This window comes from Aotus nancymaae, unplaced genomic scaffold (genome assembly GCF_030222135.1).
Source record: "Aotus nancymaae isolate 86718 unplaced genomic scaffold, 86718_ANA_hifiasm-v0.15.2.pri h1tg000003l, whole genome shotgun sequence".
NCBI classification, from domain to species: domain Eukaryota; kingdom Metazoa; phylum Chordata; class Mammalia; order Primates; family Aotidae; genus Aotus; species Aotus nancymaae.
This window is the reverse complement of record NW_026988414.1, coordinates 8,946,743-8,970,250: the sequence shown is the minus strand read 5'-3', so window position 1 is coordinate 8,970,250 and position 23,508 is coordinate 8,946,743. Positions and strand designations below refer to the sequence as shown.

Here is a 23,508-nt window from a genome sequence, read left to right as displayed (position 1 = left end):
AGAATCTTCAAGAATATGGGAGATATTTCAGTGTGACAGAAGGTAAAACTTTGTCTTAAAAAAAAGTTAAAACCTCATAAAGTATGCCTAATATCTCTTTAGAAAGCTGTTATTTAAAAAACAAAACACCTTATGGGGAAGAACAGCTCTTTTTTTTTAAAGACAGAATCTTGCTCTGTCGCCCAGGCTGGAGTGCAGTGGCATGATCTAGACTCATTGCAACCTCTGCATCCTGGCTTTAAGCAGTTGTTGTGCCTCAGCCTCCCAAGAAGCTGAGATTACAGGTGTGTGCCACCACACTTGGCTAATTTTTGTATTTTTAGTAGAGAGGGAGTTTCTCCATTTTGGCAAGGCTGGTCTCAAACTCCTGGCCTCAAGTAATCTGATTGCCTCACCCTCCCAAAGTGCTGTAATTACAGGTGCGAGCCACCTCACCTGGCCTGGAAGAACAGCATTCAAACATGAGATAGGACCTTTCTTCACCAGAAAATGACTTTTATGTCCTCAGAATATTAATGTTCTTCCTCATAATCTTATTTCCAGACAGATATTTTTTTGTTGTTTCAATAAGTATTCTGATTCCTTCCATTAAGTTGGTATAATTGTTTAACTAGCATTTATTGTTGAATAACTATTAGAACCACAGTGTTGGAGCTGGGAGGTTAAACACAAAAGCAAATAGCTGTCTTATGATAGAATGTATCTGAAAAAAGCACAGTGGGAGCCATCAAAAAGAGTGATTAATTCTGCTTGGGAGAACGGGAGTCTTTATAAGGAATATAACATTTGAGATGAATTCCAGGCGTAGAAAGGTGGGTAGAGCATTGTATTCATACTAGGAATGGAGCCATTGAAGAATGAGGTTATATAACATGTATAGCTAGCAGAGGTACACTTAGGTGATTATTTCCTTTTGTTGGCAAATCATATTTTGGATTTGTAACACTATTTAGTTTTGTTGAAGTCCTTTGAAATGTTTGGTCAAAAATGACTTCTTAGGAGTTTATTGCTTTAAACTAAATATTTTTGGTAAGACTATTTAAAATACATGAAATGTCTATGACTAAATGGATTCTGTTTTTCTGGTTCTATGAAAATGGTGACGTCTATTGATAGAAATGGAAACTGGTAGTTATATGATATCTAAAAGAAAGACTATTAACAAAATATGAAACATTTGCTTGATTTGTATAAACTGGTGATGTGTACTTTATATTTCATATTAAACTTCCAAAAGATATGTATATTTTTTTGAGCTGGAGCCTAGCTCTGTTGCCCAGGCTAGCATACAGTGGTGCGATCTGGGCTCATTACAAGCTCTACCTCCCTGGTTCAAGTGATTCTCCTGCCTCAGCCTCCCGAGTAGCTGGGATTACAGGTGCCCACCACCACGCCCAGCTAATTTTTGTATTTTTAGTAGAGACAGGGTTTCACTGTGTTGTCCAGGCTGGTCTTGAACTCCTGACCTCGTGATCTGCTTGCCTCAGCCTCCCAAAGTGCTGGGATTACAAGTGTGAGCCACTGTGCCTGGGCCTCCACATTTTTTTTAATGGATGTTTTAATTTAAATTGCTGCTAGATGATCAGAAAATACAAATTATTTAACCACCATAATATTTGTGAATTAAAAAATAATGACAGTGATAGCTAGTACGAGTTGGTTTTGCTTTTCTTTTCTGTCTTCCTATAATTAGGAGTTATTATTGTATGGGAAGGGTAATTGACATTTTTTAACTTACTCTGAAATGTTTTGGGGGGAGTAAGGTATTTTTTACAGTCCTCCACTCTACTAGTTGAGCTTTCAAAGTTTGCATTTAAACTACTTTTTTTTAAAGTGTGTAGCTCCATGACATTTTACATGTAAATACACTGCAGTGATCACTACCAAGAGCAAGAACATATCCATAACCCCTAAAAGTTATTCATGTACCCTTCTAGTCATAACTACTCTTACTACACCCCTGAGTAATCACTATTCTGACTTTTCTCTCCTTAGGTTACTTTTGATTGTTCTTGAATTTTTCTTTTCTGGAGACAGAGTCTTGCTCTGTCACCCAGGCTGGAGTGCAATGTTGTGATCTCAGCTCACTGCACCTCCGCCTCCTGGGTTCAAGCGATTCTCCTGCGTCAGCCTCCCAAATAGCTGGGATTACAGACGCACACCACCAAACCCACCTAATTTTTGTATTTTTAGTAGAGACAGGATATCACCGTGTTGGCCAGACTGCTCTTGAACTCCTGACCTCAGGTGATCCACCTTCCACAGCCTCCCAAAGTATTCGGATTACAGGAGTGAGCCTACACGCCCAGCCTTGAAATCAGTTTAATGCAATTATACAGTCACACAGCATGTACTCGTTTGTGTGTCACTTCTTTTGCTCATCTATTTTGAGTGTATATCAGTAGCTTTTTTGTTCTTTTTTAAAAATTATTTAGAGTATTACATTATATGAATAAACCATACTTTAAAAATATATTCTGCTATTGCGAATGTTTGATTTTTTTCCCGGTTTTAGCTATTATGAATAAAACTGCTATCTCTTGCACAAGGCAGGATTTGTACATATTATACATATTTATAGATAATATTTATGTATATATACACACTACTAATTTCTAGAAGGTATTTATTTATTCTGAACATGGCTTCTTTGCCAGCTATATGCTTTGTGTTCTGAAATTTTACATATAATATTATTTTAGAGATTTTTTTTTTCTTTTTTCTTTTTTTTGCTTCTTCAGAGACTAGAGCAGGAAAGAGTGACTTGGTTTAGATCAGGAGTGAAGATCAGAAAAGTTAACTTGGCAAACAACTGATTAATGTCTTTGTCATCATTTTGCATTAATTGTCAAGCCTGTCTTGTAGGAATTTTTCCATATGCTTGTTTAACCCAAGGACAAATGACCTTTCAGTAACATAAAATACATAGTATGCTTTTAAAGGTGTTTCTTATTTCAATAAGCAATGTAGTTAGCTTGGAGACACTCTTTCTTCTCCCTGTTTTGCTTTTTAAAGTGAAAACTTTTTAGTTTTTAAAATTTTAGTAGGGATCCAAAAGGGAAATAATAGAACAATAGTAATAGCTACCTTTTTGAGCACTAATTATGTGTCAGATATTATGGCAGTGCAGTAGGATGTGACAGTTCAAAGTTCCACCAGCAATTTAGTTGCATGTAGTTGTACCAGCAAAGTACCTGCTGTCCTGTATCCCAACCAGTATTAGTTATTATTATATTTAATTTTTACTATCAGTGGATGTAAGGATGTAAGTGATCAGCATTGTTTTTTTTTTTTGGAGATGGAGTCTTGCTCTGTCATCCAGGCTGGAGTACAGTGGTGCAATGTTGGCTCACTGCAACCTCAGCCTCCTGGGTTCAAGTGATTCTTCTGGCTCAGCCTCCTGAGTAGCTGGGATTACAAGCGCATGCCACTGCGCCTGGCTAATTTTTGTATTTAGTAGAGACGAAGTTTCACCATGTTGGTCAGGTTGGTCTCTAACTCCTGACATCGTGATCCGCCCACCTCAGCCTCCCAAAGTGTTGGGATTACAGGCGTGAGCCACCGTGCCCAGCCCAGCATATCTTTAGTTTGCAGTTCTCTGGCTACCAGTAAATTTGAATGATTTGCTCTTCTATAAATCACCTCTTAATGTTCTTTGTACATTTATCTATGAAATCTTTTTAAGATAACCGTTTCTAAACACTTTCCATATATATCTACTAATTCTTTGCATATGCATTATAAATATGTTTTTTAATGATTTTATTTATGGTTTTGTGCCATACAAGACATTTTTAATTTGTATGTAGAAAATTATGTCTTGGTTAAGCCCTCTTCTGTCTCTACATGTTGTAAATGTGGTTTCTAACATTTTCTTGCAAGATTTTTATTCTATGTGTTAATTTTTATGTCCTTAATCCATCTGGAATTTATTTTTGTACGTGGCATAAGATAGCACTCTGATTTTGCTTTCTTCCCAGATGGATAACCAGTTGTGCTACTCCTATTTTCCTACTCAGTAGAACTGCCATCTTTGTCATATTATAAATGCTCATATATGCTGGGATTGATTTCTAGATTGTTCCTTGTATTATCTGTTTGCATATTCCTGTCCCCATACTGTTTTGATTAAATGACTTTGCATTATTTCTGATATCTGTGAAAGCAAGTCTTTTTGTTTCCTATTTCATACCTTACTTGACTATTCTGCAAATTTAATCTGCCATGAAAACCTTAAAATCTTTTATCCAATCTCACTACCACCACCACCACCCCCCTCTAAGGTTATGTGGAGATTCTTATTTGAATTGCATTTAATTTACATACCAGTTGTGGGTATAAGTTCAACACATGAGAATACAGTATGTCTTTTTATTTGTTCAGGTCTTTTTTTTTTCATCTTTAAGAATTCTGAATTGCCTTCATATGGATTTTGTACCTTTGTTGTTAAATTGATTCCTAAGAATTAACCTATAGAGTGTTTGCACTACAGCAAATGGAATAGTTTTTCTCACTTTACATTTGTAGGTGCTAATTGCTACAATAGAGAAAAGACAGTGATTTTTAATTTTTTTCTATTTGCCTTTTAATATTTTGATTAATTTTCCTAACTTTGTATTGTCATCTTTTCAGATTTTCAGGTATGTAATAATATCAGCAGTTTCATCTATTTTATAATGTTTCATAAATATATAATGTTTCATATAAATAGTTTCATCTATTTTATAATGTTTATGCAGGCTACTAAATTTTCTTTGTTTTTTTTGAAGCAGTAAGACAGTGTTAAATGATGATGGTGATAACTAGCACCCCCCTCTAATTCCTGATTTTAATTAAGATAGTTTTAGTTTACTATCTTTTGGAAACATGTTCTTTTTTTGTTTTTGTGAACAATTTGTGTTTGGCTGGGTACAGTGGCTCACGCCAGTAATCCCAGCACATTTGGAGGCCAAGGCCGGTGGATCACCTGAGGTCAGGAGTTTGTGACCAGCCTGGGCAACATGGTAAAACCCCATCTCTACTAAAAATACAAGTATTAGCCTGGTGTAGTGGTGGGCACCTGTAATCCCAGCTCCTTGGGAGACTGAGGCAGGAGAATTGCTTGAACCTGGGAGGCAGGGGTTGCAGTGAGCCAAGACAGCACCATTGCACTCCAGCTTGGGCGACAGAGTGAGACACTGTCTCAATAAATAAATAAATAGGCTAGGCATGGTGGATCATGCCTGTAATCCCAACACTTTGGAAGGCCGAGGCGGGCGGTTCATGAGGTCAGGAGATTGAGACCATCCTGGCTAACACGGTGAAACCCCGTCTCTACTAAAAATACAAAAAAATTAGCTGGGCGTAGTGACACATCCCTGTAGTCCCAGCTACTTGGGAGGCTGAGGCAGGAGAATTGCTTGAACCCAGGAGGTGGAGGTTGCAGTGAGCTGAGATCGTGCCACTGCACTCCAGCCTGGGTGACAAAGTGAGACACCATCTCTAGATAGATAGATAGATAGATAGATAGATAGATAGATAGATAGATAGATGGATAGATGGTGTTTCATTTAAGTGGTTTCCTTCTATCTCTGGGTTGGATTTTTTATTAGGAATGTGTACTGAATTTTGTCAATAGGGTTTTCAGTACTATTACTAATTTTCTTTAATTTGTTAATGGAGTAAGTATATACTCTATCTTGATAAACATATGATAGACTTCTTATATTTAACTACTATCCTTGGCTTCATGAAATAAGCTTGTTTGGGCCAAGGACCCCTCTAGTCTTTGTTTTCTGATGTTTGATCAAGGGCTCCTCAACCCTCTAGGTAGAACTTGTTGGACTCAGAGAGAAGAAAGCTTAATAAGTCATCCACAGGGACTCTTACGGCTTCTCTCACCTCCAGTTGCCTGTGATTCTTACAGCTATTTGGATCTTGTGAATCAAATAATTTGGAGTTGAAAATGAAGGAGAAAAGAAGACACTTTCTTGTTTCCAGCTTCCAGAATCCTCTTCTGTCCCTTCTTTCTGAAGGTTATTTTTTACCTTTTGTGTTGGTGACTTTGCTCCTTTTAATTCAGTGCTTAGTAGCAAAAATTTACAGCAAATGGCTCCTTCAGTACATTATTTTAATAATGAGAAAATAATGAAATAGCAACCTATTCTGATGTTTTTCTTTCATTTAATTGGCCTTGCTTATCTTTTCTTAAACTTCTTTGCGTCATTTTCTACAGTGATTTTCAACTTCAGCGATGAGAATCTTTTGCCATGAATTGCAAGCTTTTATCCAGAAGCAAGCTAGTAGCAAGCTCATGTAACTAGTATTACCTTTGTAATTGTTCAGAATTCATGGAGGCCCAGCCACATTTTGCTAGTCTGGAAAAAGTAACTTGTTCAATTATAATGTTAATGTTATTAGTAAGCAGGTTTTTTTTTTTTTTTTTTTTTTTTTCCTGAGACCGAGTTTCACACTGTTACCCAGGCAGTGGGGCTCACTGCAACCTCCACCTCCTGGGTTCATGTGATTCTCTTGCCTCAGCCTCCCAGGTAGCTGAGACTACAGGCATGCGCCACCGCACCTGGCTAATTTTTTGTATTTTTAGTAGAAATGGGGTTTCACTGTGTTTGCCAGGCCGGTCTTAAACTCCTGACCTCGTGATCTGCCTGCCTCGGCCTCCCAAAGCTGAGATTACAGGCGTGAACCACCACGCCTGGTCTGTTTTGATTTTTAATTAACAATTTCTCCCTGGTAGGTTTGTAATAGGTAAGAATTGAATAATATTTAATCATAAGAATCTGCTTGTGGATACCAAACAATAAAAGGAGATCAATTTAGCATAAGAATGTTGGCCATGGAGGACGAAGCCTGGGTACTAGTTTCAATTCTGCCACTTCATTTCTCTTCTCTGAACTGAGGTAACTGAGGTAATTTGTTGATCTTCCCTTAAGGTTTTGACATTCTGGAAAATCAGACAATGTGTTTGAGTCCTGCCCTCTAAAATAGGCCATAATTTCATTTTTTCACAACTGAGCGCTCTTGCTATCTTGTTCTAAATGAAAATAATGGTTAGGGGATGTTAGAACTGTATTATCTGCTGTCATACAGCAATTGCTGCAGTAGGTTTCTTTAAATTATTATTTGTGAATGTAATTTTAGGCCCTATATCTTATCTCTGTTAAGTTATTTTCCTTCATATGAGTTTAATGTAAGTTATACTTGTCTAGGGAGTTCTAAACGTTTCCTGAATTATAAGACTGGGAACGTATTTGGTTTGTCCATGTTAAAATTGCTATTTTTTTTTTTTGGGTTGGAGTTTCGCTCTTGTTACCCAGGCTAGAGTGCAATGGCACGATCTTGGCTCACTGCAACCTCCGCCTCCCGGGTTCAAGTGATTCTCCTGCCTCAGTCTCCCAAGTAGCTGGACTAAAGGCATGCACCACCACACCCAGCTAATTTTTGTAGTTTTAGTAAAGACGGAGTTTCACCGTATTGGCCAGGATGGTCTCGATCTCTTGACTTCATGATCCGTCTGCCTCTGCCTCCCAAAGTGCTGGGATTACAGACATGAGCCACCACACCCAGCCCTATTTGACAGTTTTTCACCCACAAGTAGGTAATTTCATATGCCTCAACTTAATAATTATAGGTGAGTTAAATAGTTACCATACTGAGGTTTTACTTGAAAGATCTTTCTACCGGGCGCGGTGGCTCATGCCTCTAATCCCAGCACTTTGGGAGGCTGAGGTGGGCGGATCACTAGGTCAAGAGATCGAGACCATCCTGGCCAACGTTGTGTAACTCTGTTTCTACTAAAATACAAAAAATTAGCTGGGCGTGGTGGTGGGCGCCTGTAGTCCCAGCTACTTGGGAGGCTGAGGCAGGAGAATAGAGGTTGCATGAGCAGAGATCTTGCCACTGCACTCCAGCTTGGCACAGAGCAAGACTCCGTCTCAAAAAAATAAAATAAAAAATAATCCAGGCGTGGTGGTGCATGTAATCCCAGCTTCTCAGGAGGCTGAGGCAGGAGAATCGCTTGAACCTGGGAGACTGAGGTGGTGGTGAGCCGAGATTGTGCCATTGCACTCCAGCCTGGGTAACAAGAGTGAAACTCTATCTCAAAAAAAAAAAAAAAAAGGATCTTTCAACCTAAAAGCAGAATTGCCTTTTGTTTTATTGAGCATTCATTGTTTATTCAATAAAAAGTACCTTTTGAATGCCTGCCCTGTGCCAGCCCTGTGCTAGGCCTCATGGACATGCCCATGAATAAAATAAACTTGTTCACTGGTTTCAGGAAGTCTGCACTCTAATAGAGGAAATAGGCAGGTAACTATAAACAATACTAAAATTACATGGGAGTTGTAGAAGAAAGAATACATACTGCCACACTGCATATGACATGAAGGATTTCTCATCTAAGTGTTCTAAAAGGTCTCTTGTTCAGAAATTATCCAGGTGTTGGATAGTTATGGTGGGATAGGGTTGTGCACAGTACATGTGGTCTTAAAAGTCAGGGGAACAGCGTGTGCTCAAGGGTGAGAAAAAGCTTGGCAGTTTCATAGAGTGTGAATGGAGATAAGACCAGAGAGGTGGTAGGTAGGGAACAGATCTTTGAAAACTTCAGAAGGCATATTTAAACTTTTGGGCAAAAGAAGGCAATGAAGCATTTTAACCAGGCAGGTTATATATTCAGGTGTATAAAGCAGTATGCAAAGTGGTTTTGAGTGTCCCATCTAAAGACAGATTGTCTTAATTCAAATTCTAGTTCTACTGTATTATAGCCATTGAAATTGGGCAACTTAACATTCATAGGCTTTAGTTACCTTATCTATAAAGTGGAATAAATGGAATAATAATAGTGTTTTATTGGTAGAGTTGTTCAAATTAACTTAGATAATGTGTGAAATACTTAGTAAAATTCATAGTCCATACTAAGTGTAAATAACTTATTCTTTTTATTTTTTATTTTTTTTCTTATTATCTGTATTATCATTAGGCTTAGAAAGATCACTCTGTTACTTGGGTTAGAGTGGAGTAAGAATAATTGCAGCGAGACCTGTTAATAATTCAGGCAAGAGATAATTTTGACCTGGTTTGGGGTAGTGGCAAAGGGATGAGGGAAAAGATGCTGTTTAAGAGGATTTCAGAGGTAGAATTCTTGGCACTCACATGGTGACTGAATGTGGGAGATGAGGGAGAGGGAGGAATAAAAGAGTTAAAGTATCTCAAATCATTTTTGGAATGACAGTTATATAAATAAACCCATATCAGCTGCACTAAAATGATATGTTAATCAATATTTGAAGCTTATTTTTTTCATTTAATAAAGTGTTATTTTTCCAAATGTACAGTTGCTTGGACTTGTTCATGCATCTTCACCAGCAGCTGGAGCATCTCCATCCTTGGTATTTCTGGTATAGATTACTTGAGCTCTGTGCTTTGAGATCAGTTTGATAAGTCCTTTACTAAGGAGCTCCTTAGGGGCTGCCCTGGCCAGGGAGTCTCGAATCTTCAGTCTCTCAGACACCACAGCTGAGGTTATAAGTTAATAGTTGGGAACTTCCTTACAGAGTTTGTCATAGGTAGCTTTGTCAAACAAGCTAAGTTACTGAGCTTGTCTCGAACTTTGCCTTTGGACCACTTCGTTCTGGCCTTGTCCCCTGATTTGTTCACTGGGTCTTTGTCTTTCCTGGCTGACTTTCCAGTCTCTTTCTTCTCCTTGTAGTCCTTGGATGGCATGTGAAGCTCTGAGAGCAGTGGCGAACACTGCAGCCTTGCTAAGATGTCGGACAAAAAGTAAAGCTATTTTTTACCAAATAATAAGTGATAGATAATGTCCACAGGTGAAACTTAAGAATTTGAAGAACTGAGATAATTTCTCATCTACAAGTAGTTAAATCTCCAAATAGGTTGGGAGAAAAAGAAATATAATTTGAACAAGTCTTTTCCCTTTTTTGTTACATTTCATTTCTTGTTCTGCGTTTCTTTTTAATTCTGTCATTTTTGTTATTTTAATTATTTTGCTTTTAAAGTTGTTTTAATTTTATTACGTTGAACCATAATAGAAGTTGCAACGTTCGCAGGTCAGAAAATATTTAACTAGCAATGAAATGATTAAGTATCGATAAGTTCCTAATTATATTCTTGTTCTGTAAGAGGTTTTAACTGGTGTTATGGGATTCCATTTTGAGTTAGATTGAGTACCAAAGACTGTCTGGAGGAATGTTGCTCTGATGGCATAAGAACAAGTGGAACAGAGCCCCATTAAGTAGACAACTTCAACCCAGCATCATTCTTTCTTGCTAAGTCAATATGGCTATGAGTACATAGAAATTGGAAAATTCAGACAATATAGAAAGCTATAAAGAAGAAAGATTTTTTAATGACTGTTATCCCACCATCCAATGATAGTGTTGATTTTTAATGTAGTTCCTTTTAGTCATATATGTATACAGAAAGTTACTCTGCCTTCATAATAGAGAATAGATCATGAGACTGCATTATTTTATTTTTTATTGTATTTTTAATCAGCTTATAATGTACATATTTATGAGGCATATGATGTTTTGATACATATAGTATATAGTGATTAGATCATGGTAATTGTATACATACCCACCATCTCTAACATTTATCATTTCTCTATGTTAGGAACATTCAGTAACCTCCTTCTAGCTATTTGAAGCTATATGATATTAACTGTAGTCTTTCTACAGTGGTATAGAACGCTAGAATTAAACTGTTATTTTAAAGAAGAAATGTACATACAGATTTTTCTTAAGGATACAGATTTATAGAGCCTCCCCAAGTCATTAATAATTTGTCTCTTTTGAAGAAAGTGTTTTTCCTTAATCCAAAACAAAACATTTAATTCTTCATTGATTCAGTTAAATGTGGCTATTAGGCTTTTTTTTTTTTAAAGTTTCTTAAATGAATGTTTTGATTGTAGCTCCTAGAGTGATTTCACTGAAATAGAAACAAAGTTGAAAATTATTACTGTACTAATGACAGTAATGTAACAGCTTGTAGTTTTATTGCAATTTTATAAATTTTTAATTCTTTCAAATTTTCAGCCATTGTATTGTCTGTTTTTATCAGCATAACTGTCTTGTTTTATACATGAGAAACCACAGAGAGAATAAGTTACATGCCCAAATTCACAAGTAGTAGTAGAAAAGCCTAGACTTTTTACTTTGGTTGATTCTTTTTCTGTTTATTGAAATACAGTAGTAACTCTCAAAAATCACTCCTTTATTCAGTATTAAGTGCTCAGTGAATACGGTTTAAAAATAAAGTCTATGGCAAGTGTACAGAATAAGGAGTAATCTGATTTGGCTGGAGGGCAAGGTATTTGGGGGAAAGTAAAATAATTGAGATCAGGGTAGAAAGGCAATAATGGAGTCATAGACTCTTGAACAGTGGAGTACAATAATAATGTGTGCATATTGGATATTTAACTAGGCAGAAATGAAAAAATTAGAAAAAAGAACAAAACTCTAAATTGAGGTGATAATCATGTTGTAAGGTAAGTATTAAAAACTGAAAGGAGGAAACACATTTGAGAACTGTTGTGGAAATATATTTTCAGGACTTGGTGGACTAAGAACAGTGCTTTGAGGGAGAGAGTAGATGATTCCTAAGTTTCATACTGGAATGCCTGGAAAAATTGGAAAATTACAGAGGCTTATTTGGTAGGAAAAAGGTTTTTTATTTTGGACATGCTGTGGTTGAAATCTCTACAGGACATCCAGGTGGAAGATGTGTGACTAGTAGGCAAATTGTAGATGGAAAAGGAAGCTGAGGAGTGAAAGGGCTGGAGACCTAGGCAGAGAAATTAAAATTTGTGTTTAGGGAATAATTGATGCGGTATCATCATTCCTTCTTTCCAGGTACCTTCAGTGCTTTGATATGCAGAGCCTCAGTGTACTTGAGTAATGTGTGACAGAACTGTATTCAGATAGCTGTTGTATGACTTAAAACTGTACAGTAAGAGTGGGCACTTCAGGATTCAGAGGAGCCCAGCCTTAAGCATTTCAACACGATTGTCAGGAAAACACTGGTTCTTCAGGCAGGCTAATTTAGTTGTAGGAGCAGAAAGTGAGTAAAGTTATATACCCTCTCTGTGCTAGGTGTTGGTAAGCCTTTTGTATGTACTTTATGTCTCAACAACCCTGTGAGGTAAGGAGTGTTGTTCCCATTTTACAAATGATGAAACAGAGGCTTATGAGAGGATAAGTAATATTAGAGCAAGAATTTGAACCTGATCAGTGTTCCTTCGATGCTGTTTGGTCTTTTTACTGTGCCACACTTTGCTCTATTTCCCAATAAGGCCTGTCAAATATTACTATCACGCTTATGCTTAAGTAGGTTTTTTATTTTGGCATTATGGCTGCATCTGGGACTGGCCAGACAGCTGCTGCTGCTTCGGATTTAAAATGTAATTCATTGCATTCTGATTATGGGTGCCCATTTATCTGTAATAAGAAAACGTGTATAAAATGAATAAAAATGAAAGTTGGATCACATGTTTTTGCTCAGGTGCATACCTTTTGGAATGCTTTCAAACACCAACATCTGTTTATTGTCTTTTACCTGCTGGATGTGTGGAACTTTATTTAGAAGGATTAATTGAAAGTTCAGAGATCCCTGGAGGAAAAGATACTAAAATTACACATTTTCATAGCACTCTGTTAGCTGAAAATTGTCAACATTTATGACATTACCAGGAAAACCACAATCTAATCTCAATTTGCATTGTTTTAAGTAGGCAGAAACAAGATTGTATATTCTAAGATACAAAGGCTTATTTGTGCCATGAAACTTCCTGTAATATCCATGCCTGAGTAGAAGAAGGTACATTTACTTTTCTGTCTTTTGTTTATATTCTTGTATACTGCTCAGCAAATTCGAAGCAAGAAACAGCATCTCAAAACTATAGGTTAGTGTCAAATACAGGAACAATGTAATTTCTCTGTGCTATTTCTGTAGTATTCAGAATAGGAGATACTTTATTTTTCTCTTGAAAAGTGATTTTAAAGTTTCTTGGCCAATATTCAGTGAATCATGAGAGACAAAATTAATGAATAGCCTTCTAGCTAGAACTTCTTGTACAGCTGAATTATGTTTCTCAGTTGCCATACGCCATACACTTAAAGGAAGTAAACATGCTTCCTTTCTCTAATATTGCTCTTTGTTCTTTGGGAAAATGCCATAAGAAAATAGGAAGTACCTCTCTAGCAGTGTGTTTCAGTCTAATTACTGACACTGACACCCTGTTCTGTTACTACCCCTTCTCCTTGCTAGCAGCCTGAATTCTGCTTATCTACTAAAAGGGGGATTCCAGACAGACGAGGAAACAGCTTTCAAATGATATACTGCAGGCGTACCAAGCTATTCCCACACGGTGCAGTCTGGAAATCAGGGGGCACCTCTTTGACGATGAATTCCAGTTAGTTGCTAAAGATGCCAGAGTGTGTGCGTGTACAGGCGTTTTCTTTCCCCTCCCCCTTTCTTCCTTTTTCCAAGCCCCCTCTTCTCCCCGTTTCCCCTCCTACTCCTTTATCCCCTCCCTCTGTGTCTCAGTTCTGCAGTACGCAGGGTTGAAGCACATTCCTGCTCTGCAAGGCTTTCTGTTAAGGATGTATTGTGGCTTTTGTTTGGATTGCAGCATGCAGAATTACAGGTAACATTCTGAAATTGAACTAAACAGTAAATTCTGTTGAAATGTTTTCAAAGAGGCAAAATATTATATTGGAATCAGTGAAGAAAATAAATTATCATGGCTAATTTTATTAGTGGTAATTGTAGTGAAAGATTTTCATAAATGTTATAAGCAAATTCCTTTTCTCCCCCAAGTCTCAAATGAAAGGAAATGGGGGTAAATCAATCTGACCGTGATTCATTTTGTTTTATGCTGATCTTGAAAGCTTGATGTTGCTGCTGCTGCTCTATACCGTACGGATCAGTTATATGGGGTGCTATTGTGGGTAGCCATGAATAGTGGTGCCAGTAGGGGTGGAGTGGGAGGTATGATGCCAGCCTGAGCTAGCCAGGTTCTTTGATTAGGGCATTGGATGTGAAATGTAAAATGCTCTCTCCTTTTCTTCTATCAGCTGTTCAGAGGAGACTCATTACAACTCCTGCTGAAGCTCCTAATCTTCTTCTCTTCTCTTCTGCCCTTTCCCCCTACCCTCACTTGGCCTGAAGACGTTGTCCCCAGAGTTTGCCTTACTCCCCTGGTGCTATGTGTATGGTGAACTTGGCATTATGGCCGCGTTTGGAACTGCTGCTGGCTCTCCTTATTCCAAGAAGGATTTAAAGGGGAATTGCACTGCAGGCAATGCACCACAGCAGCAGCATCAGGAGCTTGGGGACTAAGGCTCCTCTGGCATTATTACATACATGCAAAGCTGACCGCAATGACAGCAGCTGCTCCTTTGAACTGTTAGAAGCAGCCAAGCGGCAGCATGAAGTGACAGATCACTCCTGAGCTCAAGATGAACTCCACCTTGGATGGTAATCAGAGCAGCCACCCTTTTTGCCTCTTGGCATTTGGCTATTTGGAAACTGTCAATTTTTGCCTTTTGGAAGTATTGGTTATTGTCTTTCTAACTGTATTGATTATTTCTGGCAACATCATTGTGATTTTTGTATTTCACTGTGCACCTTTGTTGAACCATCACACCACAAGTTATTTTATCCAGACTATGGCATATGCTGACCTTTTTGTTGGGGTGAGCTGCCTGGTCCCTTCTTTATCACTCCTCCATCACCCCCTTCCAGTAGAGGAGTCCTTGACTTGCCAGATATTTGGTTTCGTAGTATCAGTTCTGAAGAGCGTCTCCATGACTTCTCTGGCTTGTATCAGCATTGATAGATACATTGCCATTACTAAACCTTTAACCTATAATACCCTGGTTACACCCTGGAGACTACGCCTGTGTATATTCCTGATTTGGCTATACTCGACCCTGGTCTTCCTGCCTTCCTTTTTCCACTGGGGCAAACCTGGATATCATGGAGATGTGTTTCAGTGGTGTGCAGAGTCCTGGCACACTGACTCCTACTTCACCCTGTTCATCGTGATGATGTTATATGCCCCAGCAGCCCTTATTGTCTGCTTCACCTATTTCAACATCTTCCGCATCTGCCAACAGCACACAGAGGAAATCAGCAAAAGGCAAGCCCGCTTCAGCAGCCAGAATGGGGAGACTGGGGAAGTGCAGGCCTATCCTGATAAGCGCTATGCCATGGTCCTATTCCGAATCACTAGTGTATTTTACATCCTCTGGTTGCCATATATCATCTACTTCTTGTTGGAAAGCTCCACTGGCCACAGCAATCGCTTCGCATCCTTCTTGACCACCTGGCTTGCTATTAGTAACAGTTTCTGCAACTGTATCATTTATAGTCTCTCCAACAGTGTATTCCAAAGAGGACTAAAGCGCCTCTCAGGGGCCATGTGTACTTCTTGTGCAAGTCAGACCACAGCCAACGACCCTTACACGGTTAGAAGCAAAGGCCCTCTTAATGGATGTCATGTCTGAAGTGGCTCAGATATGGGGTTCCCCTGTGTATGTATGTGTTTTATCCCTAAGTATTTCTAATTCATTAGGAAATCTGGGACAGAATACTTTGACTCTAAGCAATAGCATACAAATGATTTGTATGGATACCTTCTAAGTTTGTAGAAATGGTTTTCAAAAGTGCTTTTGAAGACTCAAGATCATGAAGACAAATTGCTCTTGGTTCCAATTTTTGAAATGTTTTGGAAATGACTACAGTTCTCAGATTTAAAATGAATAAAGCCATATCTAACACCTCTCTCCAGCTGGCATGACTGAACCTGAGTGTGAAAAGCGTCAGCATTTTAAAAAGTCATCATTTTCTTGTCACTTCCTGGGTTCTTTCCAGCTATTTGGGCTTCATGTGCAATTGATTTCTTCTAACAGGGAATAGTAAAATATAAATTAAGAGGTTTTAGAAATTACTTTTTATGTATGCTAAAGTATAACTACACTGCAAGTTTCAACACTGTCATTTAGAAAGCCGAATGTTCTATGTTTTATTCTCTTGAGAGAATTCTCAGTAGGGTGAATAATGTGAACACATAAACATTAATTTTAGAATTTTACAGTGAACCATGAAGCAAAAGTGCAATCAACTTACACAGTTTATGAAAAACTGAGCAATTTTTTGTGCCATGCTTCACAGAGATCTAAAAATAAGTGTGCGTAGAAGTGATCATGTTTGTAGTATTTTTGCCCATGCCTTTGTGTTATGTCTATATTTAGAATATCTTGTTAGATTTCTCTTTTATAGCAAAATGTGTTTAAATACGCTAAAAAACAATTGATAGGCTATTGGCTGTTGATTTTATACTGGTGACTATATACAAAAATGTGTCATTAATATTCTCGGTTCTATCTAAAGACTTCCGAAATATTAGAACATCAGGGAGAAGGATATCTGTCATAAGCAACTTGGTCAGAAGATATACTGTAGTGTACTGTTTGTTTGTTTGTTTTTTTAAATAGAAGGGAGTTGAGACATTTTCTTTGTGGTTAAATGGAATCGACTAATTATTTTTGAAAAGTATTCTTTCAGTTAGTATTAAGGAATCCACATATGAAGAGGGGAAGGGGAAACTCTAAGTCTCTTATTGCCATTCTCCTTCTGGAAAAAAAAAATCCTTTGGCATACAGTTCTTAATAGCCTTTTTTTCCCCTTCCAAAGTACTAGCAAAACCTACTGGATTTTATTCTTCTGTAAAATTATTATTGAGAGTTAAGTGTGTTTGTATGTATTAGTGATGTTCGTTCTTAAAAGCGATTATCTTTAGAGCAAGAGGTTTATTTTTCTAAAAGGAGAGAAGGAATTCCGGCAGCTCCAGGCATGAGAGTATTTCCTCTACTTTTGTGCTGGTTTTAATGTTTTGAAAATCTTCAGGGGACTTACTTGAGCTCTCCCTTTGGTTAGATGTTGTAATCTGAATGCAACAATGGTGATCAGTGAGATGGAAGATGGAAGAAACCCAGGGAACATGGGTTAAAGTGGATTTCTGAATCCAAGAAAGGACATGGGTATTTATAAAACAGGCAGATAAGCTTTGGTTTTCCATCATGATGCCAGTGTTCTTATGATTTTAGGCTTTAGACATCAACTTGACTTTAACCTCAGTTGTGTTCTATTAAAACTTTTTTAAGTGACTAAGCATTATATAAACATCCGAACTTCAGATTCTGGGTTTTTCCCAAAAGCTTGCTTGCTCTTTATGTTTAGTGTTAGCAAATTTTATTCTAAGCTGTTTCAAAATTTAGAACTCATACTGAAATTGCAAGTTATGTTAGAAACGGCTTGGTTAAATTATCATTTCGTGTGGGAAAACTTTGCTGTTGGATTCTGAAAAATCTTTGTATTGTATACATCTCCCCTTTAAGTGGTACAGATCTAAAAAAAACCAAAATTTACCTTTTTTTATATATGTTAGAGAATGTAACCTGTTCACATTTGCAGTTTGCTTATGAATTTTTAGTTTAGAAAATATGGCAATTTAAAACACTTAATTTTTGTAGAAAAATTTGTTAAATCATTAGGTTTGATCTGATTTTGTTGTGTGTATATGTGTTGGGGAAGAGGAGATGCTCCTGGACGCAGTAATGTCCTCTTGAGTGGCTGGGGGTGTTTTCTATGTGATATGTTTGGAAAGTTCATGTTTAACTGATCTTTTCATCCTGGAATATTTAATGCAACATTTGATGACATTTAGTTTAAATACCAGTCAGACTTCAAAAAAAAGTATATTTTTACACTCAATTACCTTGGCGTTGATAGGATAGGTCATTTAACTTTATATGATATGTAACTGGTATCAGAGGAAGCATATGCTTTTGGTGATTATGTTGATATTATTTCGTAGTAAATTTTAAACTAGGCAAATGTTATATTTGTAAACTAGTTTCAGTGAAAGTGGTTTGTTTTTTGCCCCCTTCTTAGAGTAGAAAAGCAATTACAAATAAACTAGTGTGCTCTATTTTAGTGAGAGCATGATCTTAACACTAGAATGGATATTTACATTTTTTTCATCGGCCTGTTGACTCTTACCCAAAATTTCATTTTGGAAAAGGTTTTCTTTAAGCTTTATTGCTGGATAAATTCTTTTCAAGTCTTTTATGATGGCTTTTCCTTTTTACTTGAATAATAGTCTCAGTATTTTAAGGATTGGGAAAACTTGAATTTTTGTACCATAAATGCATTGTCCACCTCCTTGAACTCGAAAATGAAGCAACAGGGTTATAGACTCCCAGATGGTGGAGTGGTTTCTGGGAGGGTTTTTCTTCAGCTTTTCAGGTTTGTTTGAAAAATCTGCACGGTGACTTAGTATAGGAATTATCTTAATTTCATTGACTGTATTTTTGTTTCATAAGTGGTTCATGAAATAAATTATCAGCAAGCCAGAATTTGTTGTTATATGAGCAAAGTTTGGGAAGATTAAGAATGGTAAATTTGTGGCATTGAGATTTTTTTAAAGTCCTCATAAATCATTTTGTGTGTTGATTTTTGTGTAATTTTTTCATTTCAGGTAGAAAAAAACTAAATATAAGTATTTATATTAAATTTAGATATTATTATTATGTTGCAGACCTTGGAAATATTGTAGACATTTCTCATGGCTGTAAACAAGTCATTTGGCCTTTCCTCAAAATTTGCATGACAAAAGGGCATCATATAGTAAAAATGAAGTTGGAACTGAGAATTTTAAAATGTAGGTTTCTGCTGGGCACGGTGGCTCACGCCTGTAATCCCAGCACTTTGGGAGGCTGAGGCGGGTGGATCATGAGGTCAAGAGATCGAGACCATCCTGGTCAATATGGTGAAACTCCATCTCTACTAAAAATACAAAAAAATTAGCTGGGCATGGTGGCGCGTGCCTATAATCCCAGCTACTCAGGATGCTGAGGCAGGAGAGTTGCCTTAACCCCGGAGGCGGAGGTTGCGGTGAGCCGAGATCGCGCCATTACACTCCAGCCTGGGTAACAAGAGCGAAACTCCGTCTCAAAAAATAAATAAATAAATAAATAAAATGTAGGTTTCTGTTTCTAAGTAGTTTTGTAAATGAGGACAAGTCACTTCTCTAAGCACTTAATTTCTTGTGAAAGGAAATATTGATCCTTCGTACCTCATACCGTTAGTTCAAGGATTGAGTTAAATAATGGATGTGAAAGTACTTTGTAAATCGTAAAGTGCTTTGCAAATAAAAATGATTACTATTATTTGTATTCACCATTCTTCTACATGTAAGGAAGCCATACATCATGATGTGTTCCCTCACACTTAGATCTTTGAAGCCCAATGCTGCATCACTGCTCTTTGCTACTTAGCAATCCCAGGCCTGAGAAGAGAAGCAAAATAAATACTCAACCCTCCTAAAATGATAGTAGCTTTAAATTAAGCATAAAACCACTTTGATTTACTTGTCTTCAAACTGTCTGAAGGCAAAGGACAGTGTCTTTTATCTGTCTGGATAATATTTTTATCCCCACAATCTGATATGGGATCTGGCTCAGAGCAGAAGTTTTATAGAATGAATAAATGACTCTGTAATTATTGCATCTAGTCACCAGCCTTTTTCTTTCTGTAAGGAATTATAGGACAGTGATGTTCAGAAGGTAGTCCAGAGCCCCATAACCAATCTTCCATTTGCCCTAGGTTATTTCAGATTTTAAATCTTAAATAATACCTTTTTGGTATCAAGAGATTAGTGTGGTAATGTGAGTCCTCTGTATGCTTAGGTAACTTTACTCCTGGAAACTCTAGCTTTGGCCCAGAGAGCTTCAGGCAGTGCTTTCAAATTGCCAGTTTTTCACAGCATGGATTAGGTATTTGGATCACACCTTCTTGGCTCTGGATCCAGATAAGGCTCTGTAAAATTGGTCACAAGAGCAGAGGAAGTATAGAAAGCCTTGGTGAAAGAAACTTTCTGTGTGGTTTTGCTTTGTCTCCCTTTCAGCCTTTCCCAGTTTTCTAGGTCTGTCTTTCCTTCCTCCTTTCTTTTCTTACCACACTATTGCTCATGTATCCAGAAGTATTTCTTTGATACTGCCATGGGGTGTGGAAAATTGTGTTATGTAAGAGCAGTGGGTTTTAGGGAAAGTTTAAGAAACAATCAAGAAGCATTTATCTAGCAAGTTCTGCTGTATGCCAGATAATGTAACTAGCCTCAGGCAGGGATCATAGGAGGATCATTTCTTTCTTGTAGAACTATATAGTCTTTAGGTGTTCCATGTGGAAAAATTCTGTGATTATCAGTCTTCCAGGAAGCTCAATGTTCTCTACTTTATTTGCAAGAATTTACCAAGGCTTCCTGGTGGGCTATTCCCATAGCACTGTTTTTCTGGGGGGTGCAATTATATGATGCTGGTGTATAAAATCATAATGTCACTTTATTAGTTTAAGAAATAGATGCTGGTGATTGAGCGCAGTCTTCTCTATTAGTAGATATTTATGGAAAGCCAAACCATATTCAGAAGGTTACTTTGTGAGAATGGAATCTCAGAACATGGTTCTGTAATGTGAACATTATTGGGATCATAGTAAAAGATGAAATCATCCCTGCTTCCATTATTAATTAACCTGCCTTCTCATTGACATGTTACGGTATTTCCTTAGTTCAATTAACTTCTTCTGTTACTTGTCTTTTAGTTAAATTCTGTGCGAGTCTTTGTAGTCTGCAAGCCTGCCACTCATTCTTTCTCTTTAGGGTGGTTTTATATCCCCAGCCTTATCTTTTATCATAAAACATACTAGGTTTATGACTTATTATTATTCAAAATGCACCTTTATTCTTTACATTAGTCTGGGGGAGCAGCTCATCTTAGTTTTCATGTAGTACTTAGTTAGAAAAGCAAAATGCATGCAACTTCCTATAAAAATTAATAGTATCTGATAATTAGGGTTGTGATATTCAAGTTAGATCATGTCTAGCAAAGGAGGCAGGGAGAGGCAGATGAGTTGGAAAGGACCTTAGAAATCATTTGGTCTGGCTCTGTTATTTTGCAGACGAGAAACCTGCCCAGTGGCCACTGGGTTATCTATTTATGGTAATACCCAGACTTCATGTTTCCTAATCCATTGCCCTTTTCTAGTACATCACATTGCTTTTACAGAGGAGTTGGAATTTGACTTGACTCAGCCATGCCATGGGTGGGCACATGTGTACATGTGTGTAATTCTAAGGATAAGAAGTATGAGCAATAATATAAATGTTAATTGTGGCTTACTATGTTTCAGGAGAATTTTATAAACTTGATGTTAATACTTCCAATACTGTAGGAGCTAGTGTCTATTATTAAACAGATTTTGAGTTGACAGAGTCACACAGCTTGTAAGTGGAAGATCTGGAATTCAAACCCAGAACTTCCTGACTCCAAAGCCTACATTCTTACATTAATTTTTTCCTTACCTTCTACATTTAATTTTCACAGCAACCTATCAGGTTGTAAGCCTGTGAAGAAACACAGACTTAGAAAGGTTAAGAAGCTTCTAAGGTTACATATATAGTATTTTATGATTCAGATCCAATTCTTTGACTCTAAAGCTTGTGTTCTGTGCCATTATATAAGCCTTGGCTTGAGAAACATATGACAGACCTCCTGCTAAATATAACAGGTTAAATATACATATTTCTGTTAACTCCACTATAAAGAATAGCAAAGGTATAATACATGTGGACACAAAGAATAGAGACGGTGGCAGACAGTGATGCCAGCAAAATTTTGGAATATAGACATCTAGTGGACAAGTTGTAACTGACTGAGCAGAATCAACAGAGCTGCTTCCTAAAGTCAAATCAGGAAGAGGAGCAAAAAGAAACAGGCTGATATATCCATTGACTACAGTAACTACTTGGGAATTAGATTCCTAAGATGTCCCTATAAACATAGAGACTGAAAAACAAGAATTGATAGAAGCTGAAAAACAGAAGAATTGATAGAAAGTTTATATGAGGAACATTTAGACATCATCACCCCTCACTCCTCTTCCCCATCCCACCTGAATCCCTATCCCAAGCAGGCAACTCATTTTTACCATCGAAGCAGAATATGGGAGATTCACACCTTTGGAAAAGCTGAACCACTCTGGATGCTAGGCATAGCTGAGAATGGGACTAAGGTGTGCTTTGTTGCAAACATGACTGCTATAAGAAAGTCTGTATGTTAAATAATCAGCCCCTTTGCCCCACTACACTCTCAGAATGTTCTAAACAGGATATAAGAGGAGTATATTTTGGTGACTGACATTTGAGGGCTCACAAACAAAACAGCCACATTCCGTGCCCAGTCACTTTAAGGTGATAACCATCAATCAACAGATGCCACCCATGCACACAGAGCTCACAGTTTTTTATTGCTTCTCTTTTAATATTAACAGATAGCCAGAGTTCAATGCAGTTTTGAGAAAACGTTTTGACATAAAGTACAGAGCCAAAAACAAGCAAATGACAAAAATCAGAAGAAACAAACAGTATACATTGCTGAAGAAGACATCTAAAAAAACTCAACTGTAACTAACATTTTCAGAGAAGATTTTACATCCATTAAAGGAGAGGAGAACAGAGTGCCATAAAAATGAATAGGAAGAGGGCCAGGCACAGTGGCCACGCCTGTAATCCCAGCACTTTCAGAGGCCGAGGCCGGTAGATCACAAGGTCAAGAGATCGAGACCATCCTGGCCAACATGGTGATAAAAATATAAACAAAAATATAAAATTTTTGTATTTTAATCTCTACTAAAAATACAAAAATTAGCTGAGTGTGGTGGTGTGCGCCTGTAGTTTCAGCTACTCGGGAGGCTGAGGCAGGGGAATCTCTTGAACCTGGGAGGTGGAGGTTGCAGTGAGCCAGAATGGTACCACTGCACTCCAGCCTAGCAACAGAGTGAGACTCCTCCTCAAAAAAAAAAAAAAAAAAAAAAGGAAGAGAACAAGAAAGAACTATTGCAATTTAAAGTATAATAAGTTGTTTATTTATTTAGTAAGCAGGTTAGAGAATGAAGTAGGCCAGATGGTGAAACAAAAAGACAGAGAGATAGAAAATAGATGAAAAAGCAAAACAATTGGAGGCTTAATCAGGGAAACCCAATAGCTGACTAACAGGATTTTCAGAAACAGAATAGAGGAAAAGAAAGGAAGAAATTATTAAATATCACAAGAAAAGTTTTCAGTGCTGAAGGGTATGTGTTTTCATAATGAAAAGGCCCATTTCAGTGTAATAAAAAGATTCAAATGATGGCAAATTGTTATAAAATTTCAGAACAATGGGGATAAAAATCCCTAAAAGGTTATTGAATGGGATGGGCATGGATGGTAGAGTCTAAACATACAAAGTATAGGGATTTGAGTAGCAGTGGACTTTCTGCCATGTTGAAGCAAGAAGGTAATGGGTAATCGCTTCAAAATTTTGGTGAGAAGTGGTTTCCAACCCACAATTTTATGCCCAAACAGTCATTCAAGTGTGAGGGCAAACTAAACTC

General features: G+C 37.4%; 2 protein-coding genes and 1 pseudogene across 5 annotated transcripts in view; 2 read left to right on the top strand and 1 right to left on the bottom strand.

Annotated features, from left to right (window-relative positions):
* RABGAP1 (RAB GTPase activating protein 1) overlaps positions 1–23,508 on the top strand; it is a 174,271-nt gene that overhangs the window by 88,939 nt on the left and 61,824 nt on the right. The window lies entirely within an intron of this gene.
* Positions 9,344–9,717, bottom strand: LOC135274752 (small ribosomal subunit protein eS25-like; annotated as a pseudogene).
* GPR21 (G protein-coupled receptor 21) lies at positions 13,336–19,677 on the top strand. The gene is made up of 2 exons (XM_012458177.2): positions 13,336–13,660; positions 14,091–19,677. Exon 2 carries the CDS (start codon positions 14,475–14,477, stop codon positions 15,522–15,524), a length of 1,050 nt encoding a protein of 349 aa, XP_012313600.1. The 5' UTR covers positions 13,336–13,660; positions 14,091–14,474; the 3' UTR covers positions 15,525–19,677.